This window comes from Salmo salar, chromosome 26 (genome assembly GCF_965601325.2).
Source record: "Salmo salar chromosome 26, fSalSal1, whole genome shotgun sequence".
Taxonomy (NCBI): domain Eukaryota; kingdom Metazoa; phylum Chordata; class Actinopteri; order Salmoniformes; family Salmonidae; genus Salmo; species Salmo salar.
In genome coordinates this window covers 36,246,067-36,266,986 of record NC_138316.1, presented here as the reverse complement: position 1 = coordinate 36,266,986, position 20,920 = coordinate 36,246,067, and the positions used below count along the sequence as shown (strand labels likewise).

The 20,920-nt window shown below is 43.4% G+C and overlaps 2 protein-coding genes across 3 annotated transcripts in view; one reads left to right on the top strand and one right to left on the bottom strand.

Moving 5' to 3' along the window:
- Positions 1 to 7,487, top strand: part of LOC106594701 (lamin-B3) — a 28,723-nt gene extending 21,236 nt beyond the window's left edge. The window contains exons 7-12 of one of the 2 annotated variants that reach the window (XM_045708716.2): positions 1,223 to 1,445; positions 3,829 to 3,936; positions 4,109 to 4,225; positions 4,875 to 4,979; positions 5,224 to 5,295; positions 6,429 to 7,487. In XM_045708716.2, the coding sequence (XP_045564672.1) occupies positions 1,223 to 1,445; positions 3,829 to 3,936; positions 4,109 to 4,225; positions 4,875 to 4,979; positions 5,224 to 5,262 (592 nt within the window). In that variant the 3' untranslated portion in view covers positions 5,263 to 5,295; positions 6,429 to 7,487. The remainder of the gene's footprint in view (positions 1 to 1,222; positions 1,446 to 3,828; positions 3,937 to 4,108; positions 4,226 to 4,874; positions 4,980 to 5,223; positions 5,296 to 6,428) is intronic. The other variant, XM_045708717.2, reaches the window with a different exon arrangement.
- Positions 7,488 to 7,532: 45 nt separating this feature from the next.
- On the bottom strand, positions 7,533 to 18,532 carry LOC106592252 (E3 ubiquitin-protein ligase MARCHF3). The gene is made up of 5 exons (XM_045708718.2): positions 18,217 to 18,532; positions 16,518 to 16,727; positions 15,936 to 16,140; positions 10,697 to 10,903; positions 7,533 to 9,350 (listed from the first exon to the last, which is right to left on the bottom strand). The coding sequence occupies exons 2-5, from the start codon at positions 16,700 to 16,702 to the stop codon at positions 9,192 to 9,194; spliced, it is 756 nt and encodes a 251-aa protein (XP_045564674.1). The 5' UTR covers positions 16,703 to 16,727; positions 18,217 to 18,532; the 3' UTR covers positions 7,533 to 9,191.
- Positions 18,533 to 20,920: the final 2,388 nt, after the last annotated feature.

Genomic DNA, 20,920 nt, shown 5'->3' with positions numbered 1-20,920 from the left:
GGAGGTGAGGGGGGTAGAGAGAGACTGGAGGGAGAGGAGGTGAGGGGGGGTAGAGAGAGACTGGAGGGAGAAGAGGTGAGGGGGGGTAGAGAGAGACTGGAGGGAGAGGAGGTGAGGGGGGGTAGAGAGAGACTGGAGGGAGAGGAGGTGAGGGGGGGTAGAGAGAGACTGGCGGGAGAGGAGGTGAGGGGGGGTAGAGAGAGACTGGCGGGAGAGGAGGTGAGGGGGGGTAGAGAGAGACTGGCGGGAGAGGAGGTGAGGGGGGGTAGAGAGAGACTGGCGGGAGAGGAGGTGAGGGGGGGGTAGAGAGAGACTGGCGGGAGAGGAGGTGAGGGGGGGTAGAGAGAGACTGGCGGGAGAGGAGGTGAGGGGGGGGTAGAGAGAGACTGGAGGGAGAGGAGAGCAGGTGTGGGGAAATGGAGACATTAGTGAGGGTACGGTTTGCAAGCAGGTGCTTGCCTTCACACATACATACATACATTCATTCATGCATGCTTGCATACACCTCAGACCTGGTTCAAATACTTTTTGAAATGGTGAATTCTAGTAAATTTAAATGTATTCTGAATTATTCAAGTCTTTGGGGTCAACCTTAATTTGAACCCAGGTCTGGCGCGCACACACACACACACACACACACGGTCCTTTCACCAAACATAAAAAACTAAGAGGACCAAGACACTCTTCATATAATTGGTTAAAAAGCCTTTATTTAAACTGGCCTTCATCACGGAATAACAATGATAAGCAGTCTTCTTTTGAACAAACCATCTTCTACTTAACCCTGACTGAAGAGGAAGTGGTTACAGAATAGTCATTGGTGGACACAGCATAGTAAACAGCATTTCCATTTTAGTCATTTAGCAGAGCTCTTATCCAGAGTGACTTACATTTTTATATTTGTTCATACTGGTCCTCTGTAGGAATCGAACCCACAACCCTGGTGTTGCATGTGCCATGCTCTACCATCTGAGCCACACGGCAGTAGGCAATATAAATTCAAAATTGTGATGTAGATTTATTATCAAAAATGCATATTAAGGTTAGAAGTATTAGAAAAGACAAAGTAGTCCTGGTCTTGAATAGGAGGGGTACATTTAGTGAGAACAAGGGGAGTCACATAAAACAGGTCACTAGATGGCAGCAAAGATGGAGCACAGTAGATAAAACAGAGAAACCAGGGTTTCCCAAACATCTTCCTGACGTTGTTCTGTGTTCCCAGACTCCACCTCTCCCCGAGCCCCTCCCAGCATGGGGCCGTGGCACGCACGCACGCACAGGGCGCCCGCCGAGTTGTCCGCGGGAAGAAACGCAAGAACGAAGGTGGCACGGGGTCCTCGCCAGCCTACAAGGTCTCGCAGCACGCCAAGGCCCACAGTCACATGATGGTGTCGGAGATAGACCTGAAGGGGAACTACGTCACACTGAAGAACAACTCTGAGAAGGTACCTACCTACCGCCCACTCTGACCAATTAAAGATGGATTCCGCAGTAGGGGGAAACGGTGCCACTGGCCGCCCCACCAGAATTGTTATTGTTGTTGCTGAGCTGAGGAGCGTCGTGTAGCATGGTAATAAAATGCAGTACATATTGTGCTCTTCTATCGTGCGTGTGATGATGTCAGAGATGGAAATAAGTGTTGGTAATTTCTTTGTTGTAATATCACAAAAGGACAAGGCAGTTTGACCATTAATAAGGATTCAATCTTGAAGTACCTACCGCCTCGCTTTGACCAATCACAGTGTTGAGAGAATCTGAAGCTCTACGTCTCTACTTAGTGCACTGCTTTGAGTCTAAAGTCACCCAGGCCACTGGTTAACCAGTAGTCTCTAAAGTCACCCAGGCCACTGGTTAACCAGTAGTCTCTAAAGTCACCCAGGCCACTGGTTAACCAGTAGTCTCTAAAGTCACCCAGGCCACTGGTTAACTTCTCTAGGGCCAGTGGGACGATCTCGTCCCACCTACGTAACAGCCAGTGGAATCCCGTGGCGCGTTATTCAAATACCTTAGAAATGCTATTACTTCAATTTCTCAAACATATGACTATTTTACACCATTTTAAAGACAAGACTCTCGTTAATCTAACCACACTGTCCGATTTCAAAAAGGCTTTACAACGAAAGCAAAACATTAGATTATGTCAGCAGAGTACCCAGCCAGAAATAATCAGACACCCATTTTTCAAGCTAGCATATAATGTCACATAAACCCAAACCACAGCTAAATGCAGCACTAACCTTTGATGATCTTCATCAGATGACAATCTTAGGACATTGTTATACAATACATGCATGTTTTGTTCAATCAAGTTCATATTTATATAAAAAACCAGCTTTTTACATTAGTATGTGACGTTCAGAACTAGCATACCCCCCGCAAACTTCCGGTGAATTTACTAAATTACTCACGATAAACGTTCACAAAAAGCATAACAATTATTTTAAGAATTATAGATACAGAACTCCTCTATGCACTCGCTATGTCCGATTTTAAAATAGCTTTTCGGTGAAAGCACATTTTGCAATATTCTAAGTAGATAGCCCGGCATCACAGGGCTAGCTATTTAGACACCCACCAAGTTTAGCCCTCACCAAAGTCAGATTTACTATAAGAAAAATGTTATTACCTTTGGTGTTCTTCGTCAGAATGCACTCCCAGGACTTCTACTTCAATAACAAATGTTGGTTTGGTTCAAAATAATCCATAGTTATATCCAAATAGCGGCGTTTTGTTCGTGCGTTCAAGACACTATCCGAAAGGGTAAAGAAGGGTGACACACCCGACGCGTTTCGTGACAAAAAAAATCTAAATATTCCATTACCGTACTTCGAAGCATGTCAACCACTGTTTAAAATCAATTTTTATGCCATTTTTCTCGTAAAAAAATGATAATATTCCGACCGGGAATCTTGTGTTTTAGTACAAAGAGAGAGAAAATAAAAACATGGGGTCGCCTCGTGCACGCGCCTCAGTCTCATTGTCCTCTGATAGACCACTAACCAAAGGCGCTAATGTTTTTCAGCCAGGGGCTGGAATTACATCATTCAGCTTTTTCCCGGGTTCTGAGAGCCTATGGGAGCCGTAGGAAGTGTCACGTTACAGCAAAGATCCTCAGTTTTCAATAAAGAGAGTCAAGAAGAACAAGAACTTGTCAGACAGGCCACTTCCTGTAAGGAATCTTCTCAGGTTTTTGCCTGCCATATGAGTTCTGTTATACTCACAGACACCATTCAAACAGTTTTAGAAACTTTAGGGTGTTTTCTATCCAAAGCCAATAATTATATGCATAATCTAGTTTCTGGGCAGTAGTAATAACCAGATTAAATCGGGTACGTTTTTTATCCGGCCGTGTAAATACTGCCCCCTAGCCCTAACAGGTTAACCAGTAGTCTCTAAAGTCACCCAGGCCACTGGTTAACCAGTAGAGTACTAGATGAGGGATAGGGTGTCATTGAGACAGTCTCTTTAAGTCTAGTGTTTTGTGTTTACTAACCTGTGTTTTGTGTCATCGCAATGCAAATGTATCCTGACAACGATTTCAGTCTCTGAAGCTGTGTGAAAGATCTGGGTTGTGTTCAGTAGGGCGAAGCGTTTTTAAACCGGAGGTGCTACTTGAACTTGTCCAATTTAGAAACGAGACCATTGTTTTCCATTGCAAAACACTTTGCTCCAGTATGCCCGGCTGAACGTGCCGCTGTCCCCAATCTGAATTTCATCTGGGTCGTATTCATTAGGGCTCACCGTTATAAATGTTTTGCAGCAGAACAAGTAGTTCTTATTGGACATGCCTAATGAATACGACCCGGCTGTTTTTTTCTGCTGTTCCAGGAGCAGCCACTAGGGGGCTGGGTGGTGAGGAGGAGTCACCTGGACTCTCCTGAACTGTTCTTCCAGATCCCCCCTTCCTACATACTGGCTGGGGGCAACACCCTCACTGTGAGTACACGCATGCACCTAATACACGCACGCACGCACGTATTTGGGGAAACTAACCAGGCCTCCATATACAATGTTCCTCATCTCCAAAAATGATTAGTAAAACTAAAATAACATTTAAAACATGCATTGTTGCCAGCTGACCGTGTGGGACTGTGATTGTGTGTGTCAGATCTGGGGTTCGGAGGCAGGCGTAGAGGCCTCTCCAGGTGACCTGGTCATGAAGAACCAGCGGAACTGGGGTCCGGTCAACAATGTGATTGTCACCCTACTGAACCCAGATGAAGAGGTGACCACTATTTACTGGCCACCACGACCCAGTCTACTGGTCCAATCTACTTAATACATTTCTATATTTTTGTGCACCAGGGGAAATCAAGTTCATTTCATTCATATCCTTTTACATGGGTGAATATAGTTAATTTGATTTCTATCCTTGTGCACTTCTCTAATAGCCATCTTGCAAAGATCTTTAAGCTCCTAAGCTCAGAGAGATGTCTGTTGCATTTCAGGTTGTCTTCATTGCAGCTGTGCTGCGTAGATGGGTCTGGGGCCATATGTATCAAACCTCTCAGCCTTTTACATCACAATGAATAAGATGACATGGACAGGGGGGACCTGATCCTAGATCAGCACTCCTACTCTGAGACACTTGATATCTCACAAGACCTGGAGAAGTGTTTTGTGTCTCCATACAAATTATGATTTAAGCACCCTGCAAATAAGATGAAGTGGAATGCAGCAGTGTGAAGTTTCCTCTAGGTTTAGATCTAGGATCAGCTTCCCCTCCACCAGTTAAAATCTTAACCATTAGTGGGGGAAATGTAAAACTGACTCAAAATCAGCGACTAGGGGGAAACCTCACCCCACTCCAATCGGCTCAGCTGTGAGCGGATTTTTGATGTTCATTGGCTGTCGTGTGCTGTCATCATCACTAGGAGACCGCAGAGCTGCGTGTGCAGGAGAGAGGAGAGGAAGACTCCGATGTGGAGGTTGATGAAGAGTTTATGGAAGGGAGTGATGTTCACTACCTCAGGAGACAGGTAAACACACACACACACACCCCAGGAGACGTGTAAATCCAAACGGATCTGTCCACATACATACATACATACCTACATACATACATACCTCAGAAAACATCTAAACACACAGACACACACGCTGCTCCTCAGCAGACAGGTAAATGCTGTACCCAGGCCTGTACCCAGGCCTGTACCCAGGCCTGTACCCAGGGGAAACTGATCAGTACTGTGTTTTTGATCTCCATTCCCCCTGATGGAAAAGCCCAAGAGAAGGAAAAGGAAGTGCTGTCTGGTGTTGTGAACAGCCTGTCTCATGACACACAGACCACTGGAGGTGAGGAGGTGACTGCCTACAGCGTGGCTGTTGACTGCCTGGATGTGTCCCAAATCGCCCCCTGTTCACTATATAGTGTACTATAAAGAATAGGGTGCCATTTGGGTCGAAGCCCCTGCTTGTCTAATCCCTACTACAGCTCTTGTTAACGCTCCATAACCTAACCTGTAGGGTGCCATATGTAAGTCCCATATGGCATTCTATTCCCTATATAGGGCACTTGTTATGGCTTTTGTGGGGTCCAACATTCTAAATAGCCATTTCATTTTGACACAAATGCAGGTACTGGAGATTCCAACTCATTTCCCATTTATCCAGAAATCCAATCAATACGTGTGAGTTCTTGATTGCAATGATCTTCACAAATGTACTACACACAATGGCTCTTTCACACAGTTCCATTTACGTCATTTAGCAGACGCTCTTATCCAGAGCGACTTACAAATTGGTGCATTCACCTTATGATATCCAGTGGAACAACCACTTTAGGATTGGGTATGAAGACATTCCTTGTATTCCAGGTATTTTGAACAATGCTGCTGCTGATGTAAAAATGATCTTAAAAAATGACACTAAAATGGTCATGAAATGAAAAGATGCCAAACAAAATGACATAGATGCCAAGCAGAGAGTTTTCAACCATTAGCCTATTCCAATTACTGACTGGCACCATACACATTTCTAATACATAATCCATAATCATTTCAAAATGTTCTTTTAATATCAAAATGGTTCTTAAAGCACTACTTTTGAACAGAGCCTGTGGGCTTAAGTACGGCCTAGGGTGCATCCAAAATGAAGTGGCCTGCAACACCTCATTGCAAATGGCTGCTGTTCCTCCCTTGTGATGACATCACTTGCTCAGCTTGCTGTGTGTTCCTCACCCCTGCATGAACCATGCTTGCTGTGTGTTCCTCACCCCTGCATGAACCATGCTTGCTGTGTGTTCCTCACCCCTGCATGAACCATGCTTGCTGTGTGCTGGCCAACTCACACACACATTGAGTCTAATTGTTTGTGTGAGTGATCATTGCTGTACTAATTTTATGTTTGAGTGTGTGCACGAGGCATGTGTCGAGGCTGAGCGTGTATTTCTTCACTGACATTGTGAGGCTGTGTTCTATGTTTTCCAGGCGCCGGGGGGAACAAACGAGAGTTGCTCCGTTATGTAACTCCACCCTCCTCCTTTCACAATTCTGACCTGAGAAAGCTGCATCTGACCCGGGATATCCCGGGAAAACCACTGGAAAGGCTACAATGACATCCTATTCCCTACATAGTGTGTTACTTTGCCATGAACCACAGTGTGGCCACTGCACAGGGAAATGGGTGTCATTTGACACTGGCCATGTCACCAATGGTATTATGTGCCCTGTGGGAGCTTGATGGTGATTTGGGAGCACTGCTACACAAATGTGTGTGATTTCAATGCAGATTTTTCCTAAACTAATGCAAGAGTTTGACTGGTTGTATAGTTGCCTGTACCTGGAAAAATAATGGATAGCCTTTTAAAATTGCAGATCTGTTTGTGCTGTGAAGTCCTATGGTCATTTGTCTAAACAGCACATACAGATCTGGGACCAGGCTTGTATTCTTTAAGCAGCGACATGGCATTTCCTGCTATTCTGGCGTTCGTAACACGTCTCTCCCGCTTGCTGCGAGCGACATTCATATGCCCCTTACAGTCTTTAAATGCGACATCATTCAATTGTCAAAGTTTTTAAGAAAATAATATGTTTAATTTGTCATACTGTATGAATATGCCTTGTGTCCTGACTATGTTTAAAATCCTGGTTGTGAAAATGACAAAGATTGTTAAGCTTGTATGGTATTACAGTATGTTAGTGCTATAACTAACTGTAAGATGAATGTTTTCTGGTATTTTTACCCTTTAACCTGCAGCACTTTTTTCCATTGAGATAGAGGAGTTATACACTGAATATATCCATAGTACAATGTGGACATTTTTCATGTTTATTCTGAAGTATGTGGACAGGATGGTTTGACAGGTACTTTGGTGGCTTTGCAATATTGTTTCTCTTTTTATTTTATGAAACTATATTTTCTTTCTATTTAGAAAAACAACTAACTTTAACATCCTCTAAACGTCCGATTGACTTGTGAAGAAACTCAATGTTGGCTTGTCCTTATGCACCAAAATACTTCTGATTTCAATAAAGATTTTTCCTTAACTAATGTAAGTGTTTGGTTTATTGTTGGTGTGGTTTGGTATAGCCTGCGCCTGGAAAAAACAATGGATAACCCTTTACATAAAATGGTCTCTTATACCTATGTAGTAATGCTGAAGTTACTCTAGTAGTGATATTACAACAGTAATTAGCCACCGTGTTTGTAGTGACAAACTTAGTATAAAGTGGTACTAAAGATTTGTATAAATAACGACATTGCAACACCACCGATCCTCAAAGCAGCATTTCTGACTTTGTGGTCCTCAGGAAAGATTGTTTTTAAATGTCACTTAAAGGGACATTACACTTTCAAATCAAAGTTTGTCAGATGTTTTCAAACCTCAAAGTAGTCTAATGTAAAAACGAAGCCACGTCCCACATTGGTTGTTTAGAAGCAGGAAACCAATTAGACAGTGTTCATCATTGAGGAATATAGCTAAAAATATCTAACAAACTTTTATTTGAGTGAAATGTCCTTTTAAGATGTTTGCAGGTCTAACAAAGCTTGTTAAGTGAACGATAACTAGTCATTCTAAACAAGAGTCCAATAGTTTTTTTTCATAGTCTGGGAACAGCATTGGGAAAAACTCTGGGCCCAACATAAATTGGGAGTGGGACATCAATTTCATTGTCATTAATCTCATCACTCTTTTACAAAACAGTCTTTAGAAAAATAGTTACGTTCAACTGAGTAAGTCTCCAAAAGTCTGGTGTCTATAAATATAAAAAGTCTTCTTCGCAGAGAAAGGTTTGGTCCTCTGAAGGTTCCTTGGTAGAACATTTTCATCGCTGTCTCCTTGATCCAAGTCTTTGTTAAAAAAAAGTGTAGAGACGGGGCCTGATTCTAATAGAAATTAAGCTTGTATCTTTGTTGAAGCAGCATGAGGACTGGGCCCAGACCCATTACAGCAACACCATTGTATCCTTAGAGATATCTGGCCTGGTTTCAATCCAGCTACACCACAGTCTCCTTGCTCATGTCATTGTCTCCTTGTTGAGCGTACAGTGGATACTGGGACCAGTCCCCCTCCAGCTACACCAAAGTATCCTTGCCCAGGAAACCATAGACATTAAAACCAATAGATGGTGATAGCGCTGACGTCATCCACGTATTCCTATGAAAGCTCCCGATGGCGGATGGAATTATTTGAATTTGAAGCGCACCATATTGCTGAATGGCGCCAAAGAATCACTAAGGATCATGGTGAAAGTGGCAGTAACTGGCAAAGGATCATGGTCGATGTAGTCGTTTTCATCCTGCCTGAGAGAGCCTGCTCGTAGCTTTATGGCCCCTGATTGGTCTGTGTCAGCACCTGATCCTGTGTGACGACAAATGCAGCAGTCAGAATGGATCACTATTTAATACAATTTCTCGATTTGTAGAGAACTTTTAAATAATTCACAGTCGGGATTGAACTTGATCATAATAAACACATAATGGAGTCCAAAACAGGCGTAAAAATATATATGTTTGGCCGTTCTGGCGATCGTTGACATAGGCTTTTTAGGGCAGACCAGGGCTTTTGGCACCACTAGGTTGCTATGCAGTAGCCAACCAGCAGAGCTTGTGACTTCACGCTCCAGACTGGACACTGGGGACCTGTTAAATGTTACACTAGAAATATGACACTAGACCCAGTCCCATTCTGGCTACATCACAGTCTTCTTGCCAAAGTATCGTGGACACTGCACCCAGTTCCACTCCATCTACACCACAGTTTCCTTTCTGGTGTCCTTGCTAAGGAAGCTGAGGTTCAGTGTGTGGTGTGTGTGCATGGTCCGTGCTGGTCGGGGGATCTGTAGCCTGACTCTCTGGTCTGTCTGTTTCCACGTCCTGAACAGGTGGATGTGATAGCGCAGCGACACCTGGTGGTGGAAGAGAGCAGTTGATTTTTAACAGACAGTGGCTTAAAGGGACATTTTTCAAATATTCAACTTCATGTTCACTCCAGCACCACCCCAACATCAACATATGTGAAAACAGCGCATTTCTATGTTTTGCATTAATAAAGATAGAGGAAGATGTGTTTCCAATGACATCAACCAACTGGTAGGTAATTAGTAGGCAATCCCTACTCATAATTGGTTAAAATCACATGATGCACACAAATGATGTCATTGGAAACGTTTATCTTTTTTTACTACAAAAGATAGAAAACGCACCATTTTCACACGTTGATGTTGCGGTGGTGCTGGAGATGATGAATATGACAAGGGAAAATTGTGAAATTTCTCTTTAAGTCAGGGAAGTTTGTAGTGGTTGTTCTAAAAAAACAGAACCATGGATTACAATCTCTCCTGGTGCATAGACTACCTTCAGGGTGAGGAACCATCTAACATTAAGTTGTAAAATAGTTAACTTCCCCTTTAATTAAAACACAGGTGACTTCACTTATGCAAGCTGTGTTAGTTTACTTCCCCAACCAGGGCCATTTTGATTAGGCACCAAACTGAAGAAAACGGACATCAAAGATGGTGGCAAATGAAGACGTCACAAAAAAGTAAGTTACTGTCAGTACGCTGTCTGTATAAGTGGGCGTTCCCTCTCTCACTTGAGCATGCTTTCCACGTGAGCGTACATAGGTAAGCATACTCAAAGATGCTCCCTTGAGCGAGGGAACGTCCACTTACACATACAGGAACCTTGAAAAAAAATGTAATTGGGAAACTGCCCAATAACAGCTGGCTTTGGTTTACACTATCATCTCTGACGGATAGTAATGAATGGAAGTCTATGGGATCAGCTAGCGTTAGCACAATCAGCTAGCTGATCCCATAGACTTTGTCATTGCGCTAACGCTAGTTAGCATTGGTGAAACTACCTCTAGCTTTCTTTATACTGGCCACAGAGACTTAAAAATGTGTCCATGAGTTCAGCTGACTCTGGGGAAGTAGAAACAATATTGCATTAACCCTTTAATAATTATAGTATTATTAGTAATTCTATTTACTTTGTTCCACCATTCCAGTGGAGGCTGGTGGGAGGAGCTATAGGAGGACGGGCTCATTGTAATGACTGGAACGGAAGAAATGGAACGGAGTCAAACATGGTTTCCGTGTGTTTGATACCGTTCCATTTATTCCATTCCAGCCTGTCCTCCTATAGCTCCTCCCACCAGCCTCCACTGCTATACACAATCCCAATGTAACCCCACAACAGCCCCAACAACCCACAACAGCCCCAACCAACCACAACAGCCCCAACAACTCACCACAGTCCAGAAGCAGTAGATGGTGAAGAGAGCCAGGGTGAGCACCATGAGTCCAACAGCCTCCATACTGTTACTGAAATACAGGTCCATGGCACCCTGCACACACAGCCATCCTGATAGGCTAGCCAGCGGCGTGATGAAGAGGAAGCAGATGACGTCCCCGCAGAGCGTCCGTCTCTGATGCTGCATGGCTGGTGAGCCCAGCCACTGAGGAAGGGAGGGAGGGAGAGAGGGGACGGGGGAGGTGGGGGATGTACTGTAATTAGAATGGATAGAATGATGGTAATATCAGTTCAATTCAAAATGACATTAAGCATTGCATGATTTCATATGTGCCATTCACTGACACTGAGAGGAAGCCAGGGAACATAAAGTTAGTGGGTAGACCAGACAACAGAACAATCTAAATCACCGTTATGTATAAGTACAGTATCTACAGTAGATGGGGTTGGTTTTTGGCTTTTGGATGAGTATCGAAAATCACATTTCACTTTAGAATTTCAGACTTTAAAATGTTAACCATTGAATATTGAACCCTTTGGTGATGATCCAGGCCATATCTCCATTCATCTGTCAGATCAGCTGTTGTTTTCTCTCCTACTGTGTGTGTGGTGTGTGTGTGTGTGTGTGTGTGTGTGTGTGTGTGTGTGTGTGTGTGTGTGTGTGTGTGTGTGTGTGGTGTGTGTGTGTGTGTGTGTGTGTGTGTGTGTGTGTGTGTGTGTGTGTGTGTGTGTGTGTGTGTGTGTGTGTGTGTGTCCCTCGTACATTAGCTCCCTCCATACAACACATGGTTCTTAACAGATTACCCGGTGCCAGTGGCCAACACACATGCGATAGGCTGGGAGGAGACCATTAATACAAGACGACGTAATGTCCTATCCTGTCCTGAGGAATCTCATAGAGATGCATTAGAAAGCTCATATCTTTGCAATGGCTGCTTCTGTTTCAGCATGGGCAGTGCCATTGAGGGCAATGCTGTCTCAATTTTAAAGTAGACAATCTCCTCTTTTTCTACTTCTGAGAGTGAATTGCCAGTTTCTAAATAAACTGAAAAGGTGCATAGCACCACTTATTGTGCTGGAGTGTGTATAATCTGGAAGTATAGGCTAAAGCCAAGGTTGGTTATTCACTGCCACCTGCCATTATGGAATGTTTTCTCAGGAATATATTTCAGCCCCTTCTGCTGACCTGGATGAAATTCTGGGATCCTTCCTTAAGCCATTGCAAGTCCCACCCAGTTAACTACTTCACAATGATGAAAGCCCTTGATATCGCTGTGCCCATGCTAAAACAGTGTTTGGGCCAAGTGACCCATCTATCAAACTCTATGGAGCAGCTACAGCTAGTGACAGGAAACACCATCTGTTTCTCAGGCTAAGTGGCTTTACTGGTAAAAGCAGTCAGTGACATCAGACACTCCAATGTGAATCCAGCTAGGGGCTCTGTTCAGGAGGGTGAATTATTACACAATGGCCAGATATAAATGTATTGAATAGAATAGATAGGGTTATGTGGACTGTAGAATAGGGAATCGTTGCAGTTCTATACATTAAATCTCTATCTGCAACCTGAATAATGTCTGTTTTCTTCTCTTCTATGAAGACTCCATCTTTGAGACAGCAGTTTGTATATTCCTTAATGGGTTTGAAATTAAGTGACAGGCGGGTTGGGCTAAATTCCATTTCAGTTGAGTCAATTCAGGAAGGGAATTGAAAGTGACCTCAAACCTGATAAATTGAGACTGCATAATATAGTTGATGTACAGTGCATACGGAAAGTACTTTTTCCACATTTTGTTACTTTACAGCCTTATTCTAAAATGTATTAAATTGTCCCCCCCCCATCAATCTTCACACTATACCCCATAATAACAAAGAAAAAAACGTGTTTTGAATTTTTAGCAAAGTTAATAAACTAAAAAAAACGGAAAATATCACATTTACATAAATATTCAGACCCTTTACTCAGTACTTTGTTGAAGCACCTTTGGCAGCGTCGCTACACAGCTATTTTCAGGTCTCTGTTTGATCGGGTTCAAGTCCGGCTCTGGCTGGACCACTCAAGGACATTCAGAGACTTGTCCCGAAGCTACTCTGCTTTGTCTTGACTGTGTGCTTAGAGTCGCGGTCCTATTGGAAGGTGAACCGTTGCGCATGTCTGAGGTCCTGAGTGCTCTGGAGAAAGTTTTCATCAAGGTTCTTTCTGTATTTTGCTCCGTTCAGCTTTCCCTCGATCCTGATAATTCTCCCAGTCCCTACCTCTGAAAAATATCCCCACAGCATGATGCTGCCACCACCATGCTTCACTGTAGGGATGGTGCCACGTTTCTTCCAGACGTGACACTTGGCATTCAGGCCAAAGTGTTGAATCTTGGTTTCATCAGATCAGAGAATGTTGTTTCTCATGTTCTGAGTCCTTTACAGTGAGGGAAAAAAGTATTTGATCCCCTGCTGATTTTGTACGTTTGCCCACTGACTAAGAAATGATCAGTCTATAATTTTAATGGTAGGTTTATTTGAACAGTGAGAGACAGAATAACAACAAAAAAATCCAGAAAAAATGCATGTCAAAAATGTTATAAATTGATTTGCATTTTAATGAGGGAAATAAGTATTTGACCCCCTCTCAATCTGAAAGATTTCTGGCTCCCAGGTGTCTTTTGTACAGGTAATGAGCTGAGATTAGGAGCACACTCTTAAAGGGAGTGCTCCTAATCTCAGTTTGTTACCTGTATAAAAGACACCTGTCCACAGAAGCAATCAATCAATCAGATTCCAAACTCTCCACTATGGCCAAGACCAAAGAGCTCTCCAAGGATGTCAGGGACAAGATTGTAGACCTACACAAGGCTGGAATGGGCTACAAGACCATCGCCAAGCAGCTTGGTGAGAAGGTGACAACAGTTGGTGCGATTATTCGCAAATGGAAGAAACACAAAAGAACTGTCAATCTCCCTCGGCCTGGGGCTCCATGCAAGATCTCACCTCGTGGAGTTGCAATGATCATGAGAACGGTGAGGAATCAGCCCAGAACTACACGGGAGGATCTTGTCAATGATCTCAAGGCAGCTGGGACCATAGTCACCAAGAAAACAATTGGTAACACATTACGCCGTGAAGGACTGAAATCTTGCAGCGCCCGCAAGGTCCCCCTGCTCAAGAAAGCACATATACATGCCCGTCTGAAGTTTGCCAATGAACATCTGAATGATTCAGAGGACAACTGGGTGAAAGTGTTGTGGTCAGATGAGACCAAAATGGAGCTCTTTGGCATCAACTCAACTTGCCGTGTTTGGAGGAGGAGGAATGCTGCCAATGACCCCCAAGAACACCATCCCACCGTCAAACATGGAGGTGGAAACATTATGCTTTGGGGGTGTTTTCTGCTAAGGGGACAGGACAACTTCACCGCATCAAAGGGACGATGGACGGGGCCATGTACCGTCAAATCTTGTGTGAGGACCTCCTTCCCTCAGCCAGGGCATTGAACATGTGTATTCCTGCATGACAATGACCCAAAACACACGGCCAAGGCAACAAAGGAGTGGCTCAAGAAGAAGCACATTAAGGTCCTGGAGTGGCCTAGCCAGTCTCCAGACCTTAATCCCATAGAAAATCTGTGGAGGGAGCTGAAGGTTCGAGTTGCCAAACGTCAGCCTCGAAACCTTAATGACTTGGAGAAGATCTACAAAGAGGAGTGGGACAAAATCCCTCCTGAGATGTGTGCAAACCTGGTGGCCAACTACAAGAAACGTCTGACCTCTGTGATTGCCAACAAGGGTTTTGCCACCAAGTACTAAGTCATGTTTTGCAGAGGGGTCAAATACTTATTTCCCTCATTAAAATGCAAATCATTTTATAACATTTTTAACATGCGTTTTTCTGGATTTTTTTGTTGTTATTCTATCTCTCACTGTTCAAATAAAACTACCATTAAAATTATAGACTGATCATTTCTTTGTCGGTGGGCAAACGTACAAAATCAGCAGGGGATCAAATACTTTTTTCCCTCACTGTAGGTTCCTTTGGGCAAAATCCAAGCGGGCTGTCATGTGCCTTTTACTGAGGAGTGGCTTCCGTCTGGCCACTCTACCATAAAGGCCTGATTGGTGGAGTGCTGCAGAGATGGTTGTCGTTCTGGAAGGATCTCCCATCTCCACAGAGGAGCTCTGTCAGAGTGACAATCGGGTTTTTGGTCACCTCCCTGACCAATGCCCTTCTTCCCGATTGCTCAGTGTGGCCGGGCGGCCAGCTCTAAGAAGAGTCTTGGTGGTTCCAAACATCTTCTATTTAAGAATGATGGACATCACTGTGTTCTTGGGGACCTTCAATGCTACAGAAATGTTTTGGTATACTTCCCCAGATCTGTGCCTCGATACAATCCTGTCTTGGAGCTCTACGGACAATTCCTTTGACCTCATGGCTTGGTTTTTGCTCTGACATGCACTGTCAACTGTGAGACCTTATATAGACAGGTGTGTGCCTTTCCAAATCATTTCCACTCAATTGAATTTACCACAGGTGGACTCCAATCAAGTTGTAGAAACATCTCAAGGATGATCAATGGAAACAGGATGCACCTGAGCTTAATTCCGAGTCTCATAGTTAAGGTATTTAAAATATATATATACACATTTGCCCAGAAATTCCCCCCAAACTGTTTTTGGTTTGTCTTTATGGGGTATTGTGTGTAGATTAATAAGGAAAAAATATAATTCAATCAATTTTAGAATAAGGCTGTAACGTAACAAAATGAATGTAGAAAAGTAAAGCGGTCTGAATACTTTCCAAATGCACTGTATGTGATGACTGTTTTACTGTAGTTTTATGGTGCTTTTTATGACATCTATTTTGTACCACATTTGACTCCGTTCCATTAATTGCAGTCCAACCATTAATTACAATGAGCCTGTCCTACTATAGCTCCCCCCAACCAGCCTCCTTTGGTGTGTGCACCCTTTCTCCCGGAAGTGCACATGTGTGTGTTTGCTTATGAGTGTGCGTGTGTTAGTGTATGTGTGCTTGAGTGTGTGTGTTTGCTTGCATGTGTCTATGCCTTCATCCTTGTGAGTGCATATGTCTCCATCTCGCCTAACGCCACAGTAAAATGTCCATGAAGTACAGATCTATGATCAGCTTCCCCTCCCTTAATCCTAACCTTAACCAATAGTGGGGGGAAATGCTAAACTGACCCAAGGTCAGTGTCTAAGGGTAACTTCACCCTACTCTTTCTCCCCTACCTCAGTGAGTGGCTTGGGCAGTCTCTCCAGGGAGTACTGGTGGTGGCAGAGTTCACAGCGGCTGCTGTTGGAGGCAGTGAGCCAGTGTTCCAGGCAGCCCCGGTGGACCATGGCCAGCGTCCCTGCACACTCACAGGGGGAGAGCAGCTCCCCGACACCCCCTCCCTCGTGGCAGATACGACAGAATGGCCCCTCACTGCTAAGACTGCAGGACAACAGAGAGACAAAGTTAACACATGGCAAAACGGAGAGTCCAGGGATGAATCCCTAATGGCACACTATTCCCTTTATATGACACCACAGGGCTCTGGTCTAAAGTAGTGCACTATATAGGGAATAAGGAAACATTTGGGACCCAGACAAGGAGGACATAAGAGAGAGTCAATGGATGTACATCATTTAAATCCCCTTATTAAAGGATTGTTCTATGAATAACCTCACATACAACTTCTCTACACCCCTCCTTCATGTACCATGTGTTCTTATCCTCTCTCTTCCTCACTGTGTTTCACTCTCTCTCCCTTGCCTCCCTTTGTGTTTGTGTGTGTGTGTGTGTGTGTGTCTGTTCGTTTCCTGACCCACCTGTCGGTGCTGGGGCTGTGAGTCATTGAGGGGGAGTGGCCATAGTAGTCCATCACTTCCTGGGGACAGGGGTCAGACTCCTCCCCTCGTTCCTCCTCAGGCAAGACCTTCACTTCACCTACAGGACTGCATACCTGCGGGTCCAGGAGCTGCTCTGGGGTCATGGCTGCTACAGAGGGGGCCATTCAATCAGACTGGTGTGGGGTTCTGCTACACATTTGGACAATAATATATTAGCGTCATATAATATCAGTGTACATTGTGATCATATATCTTGCAATGGTATTTGTTGGCAGGAGAATCAGTTCAAAACAATGAAGCAAGCCATGTGGCTAAATCAGGAGTTTGATCATCCAACTATTTGACTGTGATGCTGTGTATGGCAAAATCAACTCCCAATTTGAATTCAATTATGGCAGGACTACGCTTCCATATACAGTAAGTAGCTTTGACATAGCCACTACCAATTACCTCTAGCCATTTACACTAATACATAAGACTATTATGGAAGAGTAATGGAAGGTCTATGTTCAGTATAGTGTATAGTCAATCCCAGTCTCTGGCCAGACTGAGGGTGCTCTGCACGCTACAGCGGCTGTGAGAAGAGATGGGTCACAACTGAAATAACACTTCCTTTCTAGGTCCTTTATTTGATTATAAGTCCTTCTGTATAAAAGACACTGTTAATGGAATCTAGTTACTACCATGTCAAATATAAAAGATGAATGTGTTATTATATCTGAACTGCACATAATGCTTGATGGTAGGGAAACATGTTGACACCAATCAAACTGTAATACCTATTGAAGCTAGAATCTTTAGTTGCTACATCCATTTTTGGACGTATAAATGAATAACACTTATAAATGCCTCATGAGCTTAGTTCAACTGTTGAAACCCATCAGAACCCAAAATATAAGCTTGTTTTACTCCAATATTTGTCAACAACGTAAATGTAAACACACACTGTATAGCTTTAAAACATGGTTAAAACTATCATTTAATACCATAGAGGGTCAGTCTTTGCATCCATAGCTCTGTCTTTGAATTTGAGAGTGGTTACATTTCTCCAGCCCTATCCCTCAGTTTTTACCAAAACAAAGGCGGGGTTTCTGCTTTGTTATTGTATTGACTGCAGATTCTAGCTTTAAAGCCTAATAATGCAATGATTAATACAAAACATATAACAAATGTTCAGTTGAATTGACTAAATATCTGCTCATTTCAATTCATTTCATTTTATTTTATTTGTACGTTGAGTACTTCTTTCACTACCAAAGCCTTCTTGCAGAGACAGTATAGCCCACATGTTCAGTACCCCGAACATTTCACTGAATCACCAAAACACTAGCGCCAATACACCAATAAGCTGCTACTGTAGGCACAGCCAAGATAACACCAAACACACATGGGTCATCATTCTATGAGTAGACTGCCTTTAGGGTCATGTCACGCATCTATTAATTTCACCTCATTGTAACATTCTGTCATGAAGAGCACGTGTTGAACTTCATAATAAATCATGCTTTCCCAGGTCAAGAGGTTAAATAAACTGGGTTCAAATCTTGATGTGGGACATGTCAAAATGGGAATATTCTGAGGAAACAACTACTTAATTTGAATGTAAACATACTGCTATTGACATTTTTAGAGAGAGAGAGAGAGAGAGACAGTGAGAGAAGTAAACAAGTGATCTTACCATCCCAGTAGAGTTCTTCATGTCACCAGGCCTCAATAAAAAGTGTGAAGCCCTATTCTCAAGGGCTGCTTGCTATTTCTCTATCTCTCTGTCTCTCTCTCTCTCTTTCTCTCTCCTCTATATCCCTTTCTGTGTGAATTTGTGTGTGTGTGAGACAGAGAGAGTGAGAAATTCAGTCGCAGCAGTAGCTGCCTGTGTGTGTGGTGTGTGGCTGCAGATGAAGTATCCTGAAGGTCGACCGGTCAGCCAGGGGGGTGAGAAGAGAACAGTAAAGGATTATCTGGAGTAGAGGAGGGGAGAGGAAAGTAGCCCTCCCCCAGCCTCGGCCCTGATCAGACCAGACACACAGAAATCCTATTCACATCACAGCCAGTTACACCGGGAGCCACTCCTACTCACCATAATATCCCCATAATCCTGTTACAGACAGCCTCAACCAAGGCCCTTTCACTCATTGAGCCCGCGTCTCGGTCCATATGGTAATGCTGCTAGAATAAACCTTCCATGGAGGAGCGAAGGTGGTGGCTGAGGCAAGGGTTTTGGTGTACTCTTTTATTTGGTTGATATTATTCATTTGACAGGGAAGTGCACGTGAATTCGTTGGATGAGGGAAGAGGAGTTTTGTTATACTTCATTTTTGTATTCTACGTTGACAGACACAGTGTATGTGTATAATGATGCTATGTTATACTTCAGTGGTGTGTGTGTGTGTGTGTGTGTGTGTGTGCGTGTGCGCGCGTGCGTGCGTGTGCACGTGCACACGTGTGTTTGTGTGTGAGTGTTTATGTTTCTGCACTTTAGAGAGCACACTTGCTGTGACCATCTATTCGGCCAGAGGAAATTCGAAGTGGGACGGAGATCTTTTTACCACATTCCTCATAGCAGATAAACTAAGCCTTGACTATAGAATTCAATAGGTCTGACACTCTGTCATGACTGTCAATGGAGGCAGCAGACTGTAAAGTGTTTAATACGTCTCCCACAGAGCCCACAGCTCAGACTCTCCAGTTGTCTGTGTCTGAGAGCCGACTCAATGAGGCAACGAGTGCAGGATGGAAGAAGTACTTAGGTAGGCAACAGAATGACATCAGAGGGGTGCATCACAAAGCAGGATCCTATAAGTAAGCCAGCTGACTTCGATAAACATTGATATGTACTTGGGGATTTTCTATTTCATTAGGAAGGAAGCAAATTCATTTTGGGGGGAGATATATCCAGTAAATCATACCATTATAGTTTCTAGTCAGTCTTTTTTTCTGTGAACTGGGATTATATGGAGTTGTTTTGTTGTTGAATATATAGGGAAGATAGCTGGTTCTTTGATCCTGCCTTGTGACATCACGTTCTGCCTCTATCACCAAACTGAGTTTGACTTGATAAATAGATAAACAGTCAGGGTTGTTTTTCCCTCCAGTTTTGTGCAAGCAGTGATTCAGAGTTTTAAAAAAGCCAGTATTGATTTAACCTGTTATTGTACATGTTATGGGAAAGAGTTGGTGTCTAAACAATTGTGTGAAGAACATTTTGAAATCATTCACAATAGGGGGAGAGAAACTGTTGCAATATTTTGAATGAAAAGTGTCAGGGGGGAAGATTTTGTAGCCTATAAACTGAGAGAACGTGAGAAAGCGTCTTCCACTGTCTGCAAGATTAGAGATTAGTAGCGAGCAGGCAAGGCCAGTAAAAGAGGCCTTTCCATTCATATCTATATGGCTTCTATTCTCATTATACGTTCACACTAAGCTCAGATGAAAGTATTGCTGGAGCACTCTGAAGAGGACTTGTTGGAGTGGAGAGAGACTTACTCTTGGACTGGCAAAGCGGGTCTCTGTGAGTTTATCTCTCTCTCTCTCTCTCTCTCTCGCTCTCTCTCTCTCTCTCTCTCTCTCTCTCTGTCTCTGTCTCACATGCTCTCCTCCTCTCTCCTCCATCCCCCCCTCCTTCTAATCCTATCTGCCATTCATTCACTGGCTGCCTCTTGACAAAGCCCAGAGGGTATAGAGAGTTCCGGACATCCTTGGGCATTCTGTCATGAACAACTGGAGAGGGGGGATAATTCCTCTGACACTCCTGCAGCAGTAGCACACAGAACCCCAGACGCAACAGATAGAATAGAAACACCACAAATGATTCCCAACGTCACACCGCCTTGGAAAAAGGACTTCCTATTTTTATAAGGGGGGGTCTGTCGAGACGGGGCTAGGGTGAGGTTGGGGGCAGGGGTTTAGGGTGAGATGGTGTTGTGTCTCGTCGCCACTCTCTCTTTCAATTCAATTTCAATTTAAGGGCTTTATTGGCATTGTTAACATATGTTTACATTGTCAAAGCAAGTGAAATAGATAATAAATAAAAGTGAAATAAACAATACAAATGGACAGTAAACATTACACTCATAGAAGTTACAAAAGAATAAACACATTTCAAATGTCATATTATGTGAAAATAGTTAAAGTACATACATAAATATGGGTTGTATTTACAATGGTGTTTGTTCTTCACGAGTTGACCTTTTCTTGTGGCAACAGGTCACAAATCCTGCTGCAATGATGGCACACTGTGGTATTTCAACCAGTAGATATATGAGTTTATCAAAATTGGGTTTGTTTTCAAATTTTTTGTGGGTCTGTAATCTGAGGGAAATATGTGTCTCTAATATGGTCATACATTTGGCAGCAGGTTAGGGAGTGCAACTCAGTTTCCACCT

Coding starts and splice junctions, on each gene's coding strand:
- LOC106592252 (XM_045708718.2), bottom strand. CDS start 16,702: ATGGCCCCCTCTGTAGCAGCCATGACCCCAGAGCAGCTCCTGGACCCG. Junction 10,904..15,935: donor TGCCCAAGCCACTCACTGAG/GTAGGGGAGAAA, acceptor TCCCTTCCTCAG/TGGCTGGGCTCACCAGCCAT. Junction 9,351..10,696: donor TCTACTGCTTCTGGACTGTG/GTGAGTTGTTGG, acceptor TTCCACCACCAG/GTGTCGCTGCGCTATCACAT.